General features: G+C 39.5%; 1 protein-coding gene across 1 annotated transcript in view; it reads right to left on the reverse strand.

Annotated features, from left to right (window-relative positions):
* Positions 1-16,819, reverse strand: part of STAT4 (signal transducer and activator of transcription 4) — a 42,076-nt gene that overhangs the window by 25,007 nt on the left and 250 nt on the right. Inside the window, exons 2-3 of the mRNA XM_027637339.1 lie at positions 13,867-13,995; positions 12,214-12,358 (exon numbers count right to left, since the gene is read on the reverse strand). Coding sequence (XP_027493140.1) covers positions 12,214-12,358; positions 13,867-13,994 — 273 coding nt within the window. The 5' untranslated portion in view covers position 13,995. The remainder of the gene's footprint in view (positions 1-12,213; positions 12,359-13,866; positions 13,996-16,819) is intronic.

Raw genomic sequence — 16,819 nt, forward strand, 5'->3', positions numbered from 1 at the left:
CAATCTGAAAGACTTTTTCATAATTTGTTTTGACTTCAGTTACAAGGTAAAGAAATACTATATTAAAAATGGCAATTTTGATCATGGAGACTTGGTTTGAGCTGCTTGGTATTAAACACTGTGTGTTGGTTATACGATGGTTCCAGGTATCACAGAATATTCTGAGTTGGAAGGGGCCCACAAGGATCTTCAAGTCCAGCTCTTCAGTGAATTGCCCCTCCAAGGACTGAATCCAGAATCTTGGCATTACTAGCACCAGGCTCTAACCAACTGAACTAATCTCAGGGTTAATATAGACTAAGGTGAAAGATAAAGGACTCTTAAAATTAAATAACTGAGGTAAAACCTGTTCCCTTCTAAGGAAGCCTTGAGTGCCATGGCATTGTTAGCAAGGAAACTAAACTTTCTAATGTTTCTAGGGTTTCTGAAGTCTTTTCAGGACAGATAAAGTACATGTCCACAGTTCAATCAGTGCATATCCAAAACAGTCCCAGTGCTTCCTCCCTTTGTCTTTAAAAGCAGTTCAGGACAGTGCTTTACTCCAGCAATCAATTATCAGCTGTATCAATTACCCTGAGGAATAGGATATATGGACCTGGCTGGTTTTTAGGAGCTTCTCTGGGAATAAGAAGTGGTGAGTAATACCACCCTAGGACACACTATGCCTTAGAGGAAACACTAAACACTCCCTCTCTGCCTGCTCCTTCCTGGGCAGTGAGAGGGAACTTAAGATTAAGGATACACTCCTGATTTCCATGTCAAATAACAGTGCCAAAGATCTCTCATTACTTCTGTCTCCCTGACAGCTTCTTGGCTATAAGGGTAGTAACTATGTTCTTGCTGCACACTTCCTTCAGCAACTCAGGTCCTGTAATATATTCATAGTCGCCTTTGTTGAGCACATTCCCAATCTGTGTAGTATCAGGATGTAACTTTGGGAAGGGAAACATGGGAAATAGCTGTCATCTTCCTGCAAAGGATTGAGTGGAGTGTCATGTGGAAGTAAGGTCAGGGTATGGTCCAACAGCAAAAGCCAGAGCAAATTAACTGCTGCAAAGAGTGGCTGTGCTCCAGCTGTGTGGTGCCAGCCCAGTGGCCATCTGATTCCTTAGGGAGTCAATCCAGGTTGCTAACTGGGATGGAAACAACCCATGCTTGAATGGGTTGTCTGCTCCTCAGTGGACTGCAACTGCTCAGCAAAGGATGAGTTTATAGTTAAGGACTAGCACAAGTGAAGTCAGGAGAGGGTGGCTGGGAGAAAGGAAAACAGTCATGTCTTGTTTCAGCTTCAGTCAGTTTTATCACTAAGTCTGTCTCGTCCACCTGTACCTTGATTAGATGAAAAAACAATCCTGTTATTAATGAGGCTTGGGATGAAAGCTGTGGGGAGAAATCTGTGACTCTGGAAGCTTACTGATGGACATATTAATTACTAAGTTAAGTCTGTTAATTTATGCTTGATGCTGTTATTTTATTTTTTTTACTAGTAAAACAGTGTTCTGCCTTTCCCATAGATGGTCTGTAAATGAGGACCATGCCACAAGTTGGTATCTGAAGCTACAATGCTTGAGGAGTGTGCAGTCCCAGCTCACCACTGATGAGAGAATACAAGCACAGCAAGGGTTTAAAGGAGTCAAAAAAAAGCTATTTAGCAAAATCAAAAAGAAATAAATATCCTCTCCTGGAGCTGGAGAAATGCATTTATGTAGAAGAGGCACTTAAAAAAAATATTTTGACAGTGGGATGTGTTAAAATCCCCCACTAACAATGCCGGTTATTAGGGACTTTCCTAGGCATTTCTAGACAGTATTCATATGCAAAACTTTCAAAAACTCTTCCTCTCTTTTTCTTTGTTTCATTAAGAGAAAACCATCTGAATCAAGAGGTAAAGGGAAATTCACTTTTAAAAAATGTCTTTCTTCACTAACTCATAAAGCTCTAATAATAAGCTGTGCCTGTACTTGTGCCTGTCTGGCGCTTCTTCAACTTGATTCACTTTGAGTAGACACCAAGAAGGTCAACAGAGAGTTGCCACCTGTTGTTCTGGAGCAGCAGGTCCTCAGACAAAGCTGGAATAATGGTGGATCTGCAGTAGAAATGCTTGTGACCAAAGGCTGGGAACAGGCCTTGCCTTTCTGATGGAGAGACGCTCTGAACTCTGGAGAGCTGACACGGAGCTGAGCTGTGTGCACAGCCTGAGTGGGCATCCCCCTCTGTTGGTCCCAAGCTCCCTAAAACAGCTATATTTGTAAAATATAGGCTGTATCAAAAGCCCCTTTTGCTGTAAGCTGGCAGATGGATGGCAACTCAATAGTAATAAGTTGATAAATAATAAATAAATTGTAATGTTAAGCAATGGTAACTTATTAAATAACAATAAAGCAGTAGTAAGTTATTAAATAACAATAGCTACTAAAAGTCACAATAACCAATTTGTTTGACTCTCTAAAAATAATAACACTAAAATTTTTCTCCCTGTGTTTTTTACTTCTCAGCAGTAATTATTCAGAATATGCCACTTGGTATTCCCTTATTATCTGTCTACTACCATCTCTTGCTGTTCTGCACTTCTGTTTTGTCATTGTTTGAGGGCAGCTTTTGCTCAAGATGACCTTAGTTCCTAAATGACTAATAGAAAACTCTCTCTTAGCGTCAGAAGAGTAGTATAAGTTGAAAATTAAGAAATTTTATCCAAAGAAGACTTGAGATGGTGGAATCCTAACTTAGTGTAACAAGAACATTAGCAGCCAGAAGAGGAAGAGTGTGGATTCTGTAGTTATGCAAAATTGTATTATTAAGTTTAAATATTTGTGGAGAAAATTGTCTCTTGATAAATACCAACAAAGAGAACCTGAGGATTCGCTTTTCATCTGAAGGAAGTTTCAAATAGAAATAACTGCTAATTCTGTTGTTCTTAGAAGATTTCTTTCTCCTCTATTCTGTTCCGATGAGATCTTTCATCGTGAGTTACAACAAAAACCAAATGATCTTTTTTGGACTGGCTTCTTCTTAATAACTACCAGCATGATGCTAAATTTAAACAAACAAGGGAAATTAAACTTTCATTCTGAACAGGTGAAAATTTTCTGTGAATGCTGATGACATTTCCTTGGAGAAAACCTTCCTATTACCACCTGGCATGTGCTCTTTCTGCTCCAGAGACATCTGTTGTGATAATATCTTACTAGATCACGGGGAAAAACAAAGAGGCATTTTTGCAAAAACAATTTATACATTACAGCATGCAGAATTGAAACCCTTTAGCCAAATTTTAAAACAGCTTGAACTATTTGGGGTATGTTAAGATGCATGAAACAGTGGCTGGGGAAATGCAAGATTTGATTCTGTAAGTTGCAAGATCATGAAGAAACTTTAAAATAAATATTATGACACTTTAAAATATATGTGCTTTTAAAAAGAACACCAAACAACTCTCAGTTTTAGCGTCTGAAATTTGCTGCTTTCTCTGAGACAAATGAAAGAAATCTAGACTAGAGATTCATTCTCTTACTCTTCTTTTCTTCCACTTTTTTTAATTTTTCATATTTTAGCTGATTTTCCTGTGGGCAGTTCCATCACGTAGTGGATCACTCCCAATCAAACTAATAGTGGCAGCTTGCTTTTCATGTGTCAAAGGTCTCTATGTCCTGTGCACACCTATCCATAATACTGGATAGGTACTACTTGCACAACTGACTCTGTTTTCAGTGGTTAAAGTAGAGGATTAGGTATTAGTGAATGTTGGTCTTTACTTGTAGAAGGATGTGCTGTGAAACCTTTAGAAAGTCAGTCAGGGGTTTACCTGGTTATCTCCTTGTTTTCAAGGTGACATTAAAAAAGGACTTGAGTAGGTTTTAGTGCTTTCCAATTCTGAAAAAGCACTTCAGAATTTCGTTGGGTTTTCCCTTCTTTTCTCTCTTTTTTTTTTTTTCCAACCATCAAAACACCATCTGTGGGTTTTTTTCTAATTTCTGCTAGAAAAACTCTTCTTGAGCTTTTAATTGTATACAATAGGAACTTTACTTGGAGGCCTAGAACTGTTAGCTAGTATGACCACCAATGTATTTGTTCATATTGAATGAATATTTAGAGAAGCTGATGGAAGGGAGGTGGCACATGGGGAGACAGGAAACAGGATTACAAAGTCAAGCAAAAGTACATTTCCTTCCCTATTATTCACTTGTGATATGCTTATTTTACAAATTCTGATATTCAGCATCTTTCCAGATAAGCAAATATCTCATCTTTCATAAAATCAAAAACCAGGGAGAAAAAAAGAGAAAGATTTGGTTTTGTTATGTATCTCAAAGAAATGTGTGGGCGGGAAGGCATAACTGTACACACTTATTTCCCGTTTTCACCTTCAAATATAACAAACAACATGTTGCCTTGATTTGTTTTCTACCTTTGTTTATGCATCCAGGCAGAAAGTCTGATGAAGACAGCAGTAGAATACAAAGAAAGAGTCAGTCCTTATGTTACTCTGATAAAGATGAATTGCTTGGGAGTTTCTTGAAAGCCTGTATTTTAACAGGCAGTATTCATACTAAAAAATCATTTTCTACAAGAAAGATGGCTCTGTTTTATCTAGGTCTTTAAGAGGAAGTACCTGTGACACTATCTATTTAGACTGCTCTTGTTATACTTTTATTTTTAGATTTCCCCTTCCCCGTCTCAAAATACATGAGAAAGCTTAAAGGCAACCTCATTGTTTTAGAAAACTCCTATGATGTGTAGGAAGTCCTAATACACAGGTCTGTAGCCTTGTAGTTCTGCTTCTCTCATAGTGTATGATGCATAACTTCCAAAAGGTCATAATGTTTTCAGGGCATGTGCACCCAAATTGCAATAGGCAAAGCTGTTTGTAAAAGCACAGTGAATGAGCTGTAAGGCAGAGGTCTTTTTGTCTCCCTCTCAAATTCCACTGCTGAGTCCCACTCAGCAGCCACTAAAATCAGTCAAGGAACAGTCTATAGAAATGGCAGATTGCTGAGCAGGTAGGGTGAGATACAGCTACAGAAAATACATGTCTCGAGAACTCATCATCTGACAGTAGAGCTGTACAGCCAGGGAGGGATAAATAATGTAGTGATGCTTCTTATTTAAATGAGATTTATCTGAGAATAAATAACTTCTTATTTTTAAATGAGATTTATTTGAAAATAAATAAAAACACAATGTTCCCTATGAAAAAGGGTAAAACAGCAGAGGACAGAGAGGACTGATCCCCATCTCCCCCTCCTCCTCTGGACTCAAAGACCTGAGTATTATTAACTAATCTCTCAGGCAGATGTTCAACTGCAACTGAGGTCTTAATACTTCAGAATGAACAAAGCCCACAAGAGGTTATTTAGTTTGTTTCCTTGGTTTTTTACCCCTGTCTGTAAGTTAACTCTTATTCGTCCTACAAAACCAAACTGAAACATTTATAAACTGTTAGAATTATGTTCTTTAAATAATAACTAGAAACCCAAAAATATTTTACTTCTGATAGGTAACCTCTTTCAGTGTTGCATCAATCATTTTTATAATCTTTGTTAGCTGACGTGCAGTCACCAGCCTGTGACTGCTAAGAGCAGACAGCTAGCTGCTTTAGCACACAGACTTCTATGCAGGGTTTCCCATTTGAACGCCAACATTTTTTGTTAACAGCTTTAATGTTTGAACTGGAAAACTCACTGGGGGCAGTCTAACACAATCTGAATTGTTAGGCAGCACGACACACTGGTTCGAAACACATGTCCCACTTTAACGTGTTGAGTTGTTGATCTGGCAGGCTGCATGAGCGCTAAATACGTGTAAATAACATCTTGAAATGGATGTTTTGTGGTTTATTAGGAACTTTCTCTATTTTGTTCCATTCTTACCCTTTTGTATGCTATAACAGGAAACTGCAACTTAAACATCAATGGCTCTTTCCACTCTTTGCAACTGTTTCTCAGCACAGGGCTTATTAGAACTGTTTGTTGAGTACCAACTGGAACGTCCTGTTTCAGATCTAATGCTATTTTGTCCACTTTCTTTGAGGTACCGAAATAAATAATCTTAGGATTCCTCATGCATGTACCTTTCTGATATAGAGGCTTATGTAAACAGTCATTTGAATTAAAAAACCTTTATATATTCATTTTAGTTCTGTCTGGAGAAGCACAGTGATATTCAGTTTCCACTACAAATAGAAACAAACTGTGCAGTATAACCAAGAACATGACACAGAATTAGGAATGCACTACTGTGTTACTGTTTTAAGTAGCATCATGTGAAGCAAGATGCTATTTGTACTGTGTAGAAACAGGGTAAATTTTATATGGAAAGAAGTGCCATAATATTGTTTAAGATGACAGAAGATACTTTCAGATGCTGTTCCAGACCTTTCCATAAAAAAAACCCAAAAAAACCCAGACCTCTGCGGAGAAAGTATATGTAACTAAAGTATTATTTCCCAGCTACTTAGTAGAAGTTCCAAAAGCTTGTTTTTATATAACTGGTTGGTGTGAATCATCATATCTGGTGATTCTGCCTGACCTTTCCCTTTATAAGCAGACCCCAACGTGTTAGTGGTGTGTGTTCATAGAGACCTGCTCATTCAGGCAGAATCCCATTGCCCTTCCTCCCCTCATCTTAGAATCTAGCAGGGCTGGTGATTGGGTAAAGTTCACCAATGCTGGAGAATCTCCTGTGAGTATTAAATGAATTTCATGAATATACATAATTTACAGCAAATTGTTCCCCAGAGCACACAGTATACTCATTAACTTCGGCTTCAATGGTAAATGAGCAGAGCAGCCCTTCTTATTATTCCTGAAATCTGTTATTTCACTTTTATAAAGGAAGATTTATGTAATCAGATTTCCCCCTGAATACCATAAACAGTGATGTGACACAGATGCATGTTGCCTTTAATGAGAAAGGATTGCTTTCAGAAGTTATCTTGAGTCTAGAGCATAAATGAGGGCTTCAGTTATGAGTAGGATGATTCTGGGAATTCCTGCTTTTGTCCTGATGTCATCCTGCACCCACTGTAGTGCACAGCACAGACAGTGGCTCTTCAGCTCCTGAGAGCTCACCTGAACCCACCCTTGGGCCAGGCTGCATTCCATGGAGCTGCTTCTTGTCTAGCAGGTACTTAATGAGTGCTCCAGATTTCCAGCTTGGAGTGTGTGGGGGAAGGACATCCCTGAGATGAACATCACTGAACATTAATAGAGACTTACAGGCAATTGTCCACCAGCATCATTCCTAAATGGAACAGTGAGACACTGGTGTGTAGTGGCCACCTCTGATTCCCAAGCTACTCTGAGCCTCCCCTGCCTTGGCTCCTCTGGTGCACTGCAGCCTGGCTGCTTTTCACTGACTGAGGATTTTGGCATATGAGGCAGGAATGTGGACAGTGCCTGTCTTACATGAGTGTCTCTGCATTCCACCACTCGTCTTTGTGTACTAAATCTACTTGAGTATTGTACAGGAGCTTATATTAGGGACAGGTTCACCGTCATGTGGAAACATTCTTTCTGAAAACTAGGATGTAATTGTTCAAGGGCCAAGGTTGTGCAGACTGTTGCACCTGCAATTTGGTTCCTTGAAGCGCTAGGCAGCTCTCCTGAGCTTAACATCTGCCCTTTACTATTTGTTGTCATGGCAACAGCACAAACCATCTCCTTGTGACTAATCTGCTTTGCTTTTCTCCATCTAGGTTTTAAGAAGGAGAAAGAACCACAGGCTTAGTTTCCCCACTCTTTCCTCCACTGCCTCTGAACATTTTCTGCCTCTTCCCTTTCCAGAACCACTGCTGGGGGGAGCAGGAGCTCTGCAGGAAGATGGACAAAGAATTTAACATTAGAAAGTGACTGGGCTGTTCCGTATCCCACTGAAAAGCACAGAAACCAAAGGCTGCTCTGCTATAAAAATGAATCCAATTTACTGTCTAGAGAAGAAATAATAATGTAAGAAGTACATATGAAGGATTTTAACCTAAAATGCTGACCATGATTTTAATACAATATGTGCATTTATACCAGATTAGTGTCAAAAGTGATATTTCAATGAAAGCAGGAAATAGAGAAGCAAATTACAGAGAGCTAGCAGTAACCACAGCTGCTTAACTAAGTTTCTAAGCACTATTTTCAAGGGCTTACAACTTTTACAAATTGCATGTTTCCTGGTCAGTGTTTCTTTTTGCCTCCAGATAATTTTGAAGATGTAAGCAGTCTAAGCAAAAAAAAATGCCACGTTCCATAGTTATTTCTCTAATGGTGAGAGAATAGGGATGGTCCCTGTGGGATAAAAGCAAAGGTGCCAGGCAGACCCATCTTTCTGCTAAGAGTTCTACTCTTTGACCTTCAAAACACCCAAGATTGCCCAAAACTGTATTACAGTTATGAGGCAGGCAAATTCTCTCTTCTTTCACTACTTTTTTTCATGGAACAACTGACATATTTATGTCAAGATGTTTCAGGTCAAGGTCAAAATAGAACATTTTCTCAATTTTATAACAAAACAGAATCCCAGAGAGATCTTTCAGGTGAGGTATGCTTGGCTATGGTGCTGGAAGCTCCTAGACATAATTATCTCTAGATTCAGTAGCAGCACCAGGAACCTTGATCCTAAGGAGTCCTTGTCTGTCTGGCAAACAGCTGCACAAGCCATTTATAAAGCGTGCATTGCTTTCTCTTCTAAGGTTGCTCTTCACTAACACTACAGTTGTATTTCTGATTAAATTTTAGTCCCTCACTTTGTGTTTTACCAAGAACTGCAGATTCCTTCTGAATAGCTTTTGTGTGTTCTCTAATTTAATCTTTTTTATTATTACTATTGCCATAGTATTTAGGAACCTTTAGTATAGCTCAACGTATAACGCTGTGTACGTAGTGATAAGGGATGATTTCCAGCATTATCTCATTTGTCGAGTATTACTCAATATGGTAACACAATTTGGCTCAAAATAATCAAAAAAGATTGTACTCAGATGGTGTATTGAGGCTGAACAGCTTTGTGTGTGTGCACGCTGTGCATGTGCCTGTATTTCTGTGTGTGTGGTAGAGAGGGGAAGGAAGAGGAGTGTGAACTGTGACATTTCAAAGTGCCTGCACTAGAGAGCAAAGCAGAGATAAAGGTGGGCTCATGGTAACAAACCTTCAGAGAAAGTCAAACCAACACTGTTCTCAGAGTCACCAGAAAGGAAAAGATGTTTACAAAAGCAGCTTCCTCTCCTATTTAGGAACCCACTCTTTCTTTCATCAGTCAGTGAAAAATCTCATTAGTTTTACGGCGTACCCTTCTAGCCTCCCTTTCTGTGGGTGGTACGCTGGGACAAAAGGAGCCATGGCACTGCACTATGCACATCAGTCACGTTCTTCTGGTGTTGTCTCATGAAACTGTCACAAACTAGCTCAAATCACAAGAGTTAGGTATCTGCAAGGGCTTCCAGCTGTGGGTGGGAAGCCAAATGCCCATCTCCAAACTTTGCATATATTCAGCAATAAAATGCAACCAGTGATGCATTAAAAAAACTAGACCCATAAGTACATAATTTGCATACTCAAATTTAAGAGCGTTATGGCAGATACTGTCCATGCTATGTGTCATGTACAGTTCACAGTCCATTCATAACGCTTGACAGTTAATAACAAAGATAGGCTATCAGCTGATTTCAACTACTATAGCATTTCTTTCCTGATGTACTTACCTAACCAATGAAGAAATATTTTTAACAGCTGAAGCCAGGAGACTGCCTGTGCAGCTCTACAGAACGTGCAGCCAATACTTCGGCTGAAAATGGATTTATCTTTTGTGTTCTAAAAATTAAAAGTTGTAACATAGTATGTAACGCAAACATCCAAATAACTGGTGTCATAGATTTCTTAAGAGAGTTTAAGTTATTTGTCTCATTAAAAAATAATAATAATAACAACTCTCAAATATTGTAAGAGCCTGGACCTACTCCAGCCTACATAAATTATTCTGGAAATCAGAATATAGACTGTGGGTGATAGTGTTAAAGGTCAGGAAAAACTCCAATATCTGTATCTGGTGGTTCACATGTGTAATTTGAAATGAGTAGCTTTTTATCTGAATACAGGTTATCTGCTCTCTTGATGTAATGGAGATAGGCCAGCATTATTAGTGATGGGGAGAGCGGTTGGGTTTTTTTGCTCAGCTGGAAACATTCTACTACAAAGCTCAAGACTCAGATCCTTTTTTAATAAGCAGTATAATTCCAGCATCACACGTGGCCTCTCAAGAAGTTTGTAATGCAAATCTACAGAGCTTTGCAAGCCAAGGGAGCAAAGGGACCTGTCTGCTTGAGAAAGCTTGCTAAGGCAGGGCCTGGCAGTGCTACAGGGTGATGGAGAAAACAAGCTGGTGCATGTTGCACCTTGTGGGGCACTACTTTTCAGAGCCAGCAATGGAATGAAATGATGGGTCAGGCTACTCTATATGGACTTGACTGTTGTTCTTTCTAGAGAAGGAAAAGACCAGTGCTGGTGCTCCTGTAACCAGCACGTGGTGACTGTAACCCAGCTGTTCAGCTGTAATGGGGATGCCCGAGCATTTTGGGTTGTTCTGGAATTGTGACTCAGACTCTTGCCACCTGAGAAACCGTTTAATCACAAATCACTTAAAACTGTCCTCCTTTTGTCTGTCTGGAGTAAGCCTCCTTTGCTTTGTGCTCTTCGTGAAGCACTTCGTGATATAATTTCCAAACATGCCAGGATTTCAAGGAAGCATTTTTCACTCTCGCCATGTTTACACTGGTTATTTTGTGAACTCACATGTGTGCACCCAAGGTCTGATTGCTTGTCTTGGTATGCCCAGTTTCCCAGCACCGATGCTTCAGGTTTTGGTAAAAAATTTAGAAAAAAATACATGGTGCAAAGAGTAGAAGGAACAATGAGAGACTTTAGTTTTGTAGAGCTTGTCTGTACATATATACTGGTTCAATGTGCATGTGCACATTGTGATGGTATAATCATAAATGCACTATCTTTTAAGCCAGGGATACACCAATGTACAAATGGAATACACCATTGCCCTGCTCTTTCCACACATTCCACGCCACTGTGGAATAACCCTTTACAAAGGTGAGACAGCTCTGTCTCAACCCTACTGTGATAAAATGTGCCAAGACCATGAGAGAAATTACAGGATTAAGCTTTCTGCAGTTAAAACCAAAAGCAGTTCAGTAAATTTGGTGTTTGAGTAGTACTGAAATTATGAAAAGTGCTGCTACACAAACCAGAAAAGAAACAGAAAGCGACTTTATTTTTAAGTTACAGGAGGCCACTTGCATAACACAGGATGAAAAAGTGGTAGTGATGGAAATATTGTCATGTTTTTAAGAGGCCACAATTAGGGATAAAGAGCAGAAAGACACAGTCACAAAGAGAAAAAAAAATTGGCTAAGTCAGGGTAAGATTTTCCAGACCAGTGTGTGTGTATACGTCTCTCTCTCAAAAAAAAAAAAAAAAATGTTTTGCAAGCAGTGAAATTATCATTTAGGTACTGATGGAAAACACCATCAAAGAGGAGAAAAAACCCCAAACTTTCATTAAACTCAGTTGCATATGCATATAAAGAATATGCAGAAGACAGATAGATGTCAGGAAGTAGGTGACTAATGAAGTGGAACTCTGAGAATCCTTGCCTTAGATAAACAATTATTAGAGAAACATTCAGCTAATCAAAATAAATATCATTTTGCAGAAGTCTAACAGAAAATTCTTTAAGCCATTCACAACAATAATCCCAGCTAAGCATAAAACAGCAAACATGCTAGTGATTTACAGGGATTCCTTTTTCAGGTGCTGCCTTAAGCCCCAAATATGTATTTTTATTCCATAGTTAAGTATCTGTATGTGGCTGAAAGGTGCTACATTTGTAATAAACATGAACATCCATAAGCACTATACAGTTTTATTTGTAAGAGCTCAGTGAAACACAGATACACAGAGAGCTAAGAAGTCACAGCACTTGTATCCAAGCTGCATGCATTAAAATATGAATTATTGTTCTACAAACAAACCAGCAGTGGAATTATTATTTTGAATTATCTTGTTGAAAGCTTGGCCTTCCCATAGCTGCTTGGAGTCTATGGCAATCAGGACAGCTCTGAGCTGTGCACAGGAACAAAGTACATTCAGCAGAGGTTGGGCACAGCCTCTAGAGACCAGTAACAGTTTACAATGCAATCTGTCATCTGAAGTAATGACCCACCTGCAGCAGCTTCCTGATTCTTTTCAGATTGTGTATCAAGAGCAGATTCTTCTCCTGTGAAACCCGGTCCAGCTGTTCATCCACTTGTATTATCAAATTCTGTAAAAGGATCATTGCCATTGCTTCATTGTTGGCTGCAGTCTCCCTAAAAAAAAAAAAAAAAAATATCAGTGAATGAGAACCACACATGTTTAAAATGTCAGGTAACGTGTCAGTCTATCTGTACAGAAAATTATAATCTGTTCAGAAATCTAGGTAGCAAAAAAAGGCTTTAACTATATGGTGACCTGAATATCGTTAGAGGTTTGCCAATTATTGATTTTTAAGATTTTGGGGTGTTTTATACTCACATAGATATGCAGCTATAAAAACAGGGTGAGGAGTCAGCCAGAGGAGACAACCAGGGTTTTCTAGTCTCTGCTCCAGTGAATATTTAAATACTTCTACCTCACTTGTCAGAGGAAATGGGGCTTACGCAAACTGTCCCTCTCACTCAGTCACAGAGATATAATTACTGAATTTGCTGTCTAGTTTCAGACAAAGCTGACAACAGACTTGAAGTCCAAAAAATAGTATGTTCTTACAAATTTCATGGAAATCTGGCAGGTTGGTAGAAGAGAGGAATCCAAATTAATACCTCCACTGAGGGAAACGGCAGTAATAACTTGCTCCAGGAGGCAACAGCCAGATGGCCAGTCAGCAGATATATCTCTTCACACCAGGCACCAGATGAGCCTTCGCCTGGCCAAACTATTTGGGGATACAGGAAGACTCTGAAGCTACTGATGAAGGGTATGTAGGGGACAAAGGATGCAAACACAGGTAAAACCAGGCTTTACTGGTTCTGCTCTTCATGGTACAGCTTGGACGTGAAGGGCAATAACATTAAGGAGCAAAAGAGAGAGGAAGGTAGAGTTTGGACAGCAAGGCATCCTTGTCCTTGGGATAGTCTCTTTCCTTGCCCAACAGATGGCAGATGCCTGTTTGAGATATGCCTGCTAAGACTAAGTCTAGCAAAAAGAAGGTTTTATTGCTTCCTGCATTCCTACAGCCCCATAAATACTGAACAATAAACTGTAAGGAAAGATTATATTCCTGTGCAAATTTTTGTTTGTTTGCTTGGTTTTTGTGCAATAGTCCTGTGGGTTTAGCTTGAAAAATTGAGATATAGCTAATATAACGGGGTTTTGGCATTTAGTTTGGAACTTTCTTACGATAACTATCAAGTAAATTCAATCCAAATTTGTGCATAAATTCACTTTATAGAGAAGAGTTCCTGGAAATAGCTGGCTTGTTCCCCAGAATTATCCAGCTTTAAGTGTGGTTTTGGACAAATGAATAATTTTATGCTGCAACAGGTAATTGTATAACACTTCCATTGAAAGAAACTTGCATTATTTTTTTTATGAAAAACCTGTAATATCATTACAGCTAGACCCTTTTTATTGGATTTTGTTTAGGAGTAAGTTCAAATGTGAAACCTTGCCTCCAGATATTCCTTAAGTTTAAACAGCTAAATCCATAACTGGTGGAATACTATTCTTGGAGTGCAAATGTCTGTACGGTTCATAAATGAGCACCCTAAAACCTGCCAGAAAACAAAAGAATTGTTTGTAACTGAAAACTTATGAAAGAGAATAAATGTAATCCTACCAGTCTTGGCTTTCTATCCACTGTGCTAGCAGGTGCCGGATTTCCATGGGGAAGTTATCATCATAGAACTGGTCTACCTGCTCCAAAAATTTTATTTCCAGTTGTTGAACTTGACTCCATTGGGACATACTGCAAAAGAAAAGGTGAAACATGTTTGCCATTGAAAAGTGAATATGAACTGCTAATCCAAAGTGCATAAATCACTTATTTTCACTGAAGTTTTTATGTGCTTCAACATTTTTGTCTATCCTGTCTTTCAAAACAGGTGGTGGTACTTGAGTAAATTTAATCTGTTAAGGGGAAGAGGGAGAAAAGTGGGCAAGACCATTAAAAGAAAGTTTTTACACTTGATTTTTACACTTGAGTAGGCACCTCTGTCAATTCCCTTCCTTAATGTAAATGTTTTGGGGTACTTTCTGATGCTTATGAAGTGGTGAGATTTACACAGCATCTCTCATCAAGAGAAGTAGTTTAGGACTGTACTCTTCAAATCCAGTCAAAACTATTCTTATTGAAGAGTAGTAGAAAATAATGAATTTATTCTCTTCTCGGTGAATTCATATCACTCAAGTTTTTCCTAAAGCCATTATGGTTGTGTGTTACTGTGCTGTTCCTAAAGCCCCACATCTTCTGTTTGGAGAGTACTGCTTTACCACCTAAATTGTTTGTCTAGTACATCTTCTCCATTTTAAATTGCCGTAGAATTATATTTGATGTTACAGAAAGAAAAAAACAACTAAGCATAAAGTCATATGAAAACTGTAAGTCACACAAAAGTAGCACCTCCTGATGACAGGCTCTGAAATTCTTAGTGAAAAAAACTATTCCAATTAAGTTTTTCCTATTTACTGAGATCCTGGAAATAGAAGCTTGGTTGTTCCAGATTTTAGGTGAGCTGAATGAATATCTGCTCCTCTCCATGGTCTAAAGAGATTATTTTGGGTGAGCAGACTCTCCATGAGGACACCTCAGCCTGAGTACTCTCTCCACTCATGAGAACATTACCTTTCTGATACCTGCTCTCTAGGGTCACACCCCATCATCATTAATCCCACTGGTGAAAACACCATTTTCATTGTGATGCTTTCAGTGCAGGACAGACTGATACACCATGGCCTCAGGGCAGTCTTTGCCAGGCTGTAATCCTGCATGTGGACAAAAAGTCAGTGGTAGTGTTGAGAACAGGCCACTCTGGATGAGCAGAAAAGAGGAGTGCCCTAAGGCCTGTGCCCTGGGATCTCAGTCCTTGATGACCCTATTCCCATACCAGAGGTGATCTTCCCTTTCATCAGAATGTTTGTTCATGTTAGCAAAAGACACAATTACAGATCTGTTTGAACATTTTTGACAGAAACTTCCTGAAAAAAAAAAAAAAAGATGAGATTTCATCAAAATGGACATTTTTGTAGAAAGCTGACCTTTTCATAAGCAGCTTTTCTATTTCCAGTTCTGAATCGTGGTTTCAGAATGTCAACAATTTGAAATAGAGAAAACATCATATTTTTAGTGCTGTGGTCTTTCTTTTTGCTTTTTCTTAAGTCAGAGTTTAAAAAAAGCATGAAATATCTCAAGCTTTGTAACGGAGTCCTGAGTACTTACTCATGCAAAAGTAAAAGTGGCAGGTTTTAGTTTCTCCTTAACAAAGGCTGATGGGATGATTCAGTGTGTAGTATGAAGGACACTATATGTCAGTGGAAATGTGCCCAGGGACACATCCCTCCTCTTTTATTTCTTCCATTCTGAGAGGAAAAAATATTGCCTGAATATTTACTTTGTTTCTTTAAATTGCTGAGCAGGAGTAAGGCACAGGAGTGTTTCACTGTGTTGCTATATTGATAGTTACAAAGAATCCCAGGTCTTGTTTCTGGACGTACTTACAGTGAACCAAATCATGATGCATTAATACCTTATAGAATAGTATCACAGAATTGTTAAGGTTGGAAAAGACCTCCAAGATCATTGAGTCCAACTGTAACTTTTTTCTGAACTTATACTCAGTTAAAAAAAAAAAAAAATTAAGATAGTAAGGCTCACTTTCAATGGGACTTTTTATTGCAATTTCTAGTGAATTCTGGTGATTATGACATCCTAAAAACATTAGTAAAGAAACTTAATTTTTTTATCTAAAGAAAAACAACAATAAAAAAGGCAGGATTTTGTTCAGCCTGCAGCCCCCTTAGGCCTTCCAGGTAAGGTGCAGGGATGCTCATGTGCATAAATGCATGCAAAGCACACAGGTATGGTTGGTTACTGGGATTTTTGTGACATGTTCAGTACAATACACATTCCTTTTGTGCAAAAGAAGTCACAGGGAAAGCTGAGAAGCAGTTTTAGCTCATTGTGGATGCCCCTTGAAGGGAACTGAAGGGAACTTACAGGAAAGGTGGGGCAATGCTATTTACAAGAGCATATAGTGACAGGGCAAGAGAAGTGGGTTCAAACTGAAAGAGAGTAGGTTTAGTTTAGATATTAGGAAAAACTTCTTTACTGTGAGGGTGGCGAGGCGCTGGAACAGGTTGCCCAGGGAAGTTGTGGCTGGCCTATCACTGGAAGTGTTAATGGCCAGCTTGGATGGGGCTCTGGGCAACCTGTTCTAGTGGGAGGTGTCCCTGCCCATGGCAGCCAGGCGGAACGAGATGACCTTTAAAGTCCGCTCCCAACCCAAACCATTATATGATTCCCGGCAGGAGCGGGCGACGCGCGACGGCGGGTATGAAGATGCGTCCAGCTGCTCCCTGGACAGCGCAGAGCAGGCATATCCCGCTTTCCGTGCGCCCAGGTGCTCGCCCGGCCGCCGCCGGGTTTGCCCTGGAGCCACCCTCCGGCGCTCCCACCTGTCCCTGGCTCTCCCGCCTGTCCCCAGCGCTCCGTGCGCCCCTGTCCCGCCAGGCGCTACGCTCCATCGCTCCATCCATCCATCCATCCATCCATCCATCCATCCATCCATCCATCC

This window comes from Corapipo altera, unplaced genomic scaffold (assembly GCF_003945725.1).
Source record: "Corapipo altera isolate COAL_440 unplaced genomic scaffold, ASM394572v1 45, whole genome shotgun sequence".
Classification (NCBI taxonomy): Eukaryota; Metazoa; Chordata; class Aves; order Passeriformes; family Pipridae; genus Corapipo; species Corapipo altera.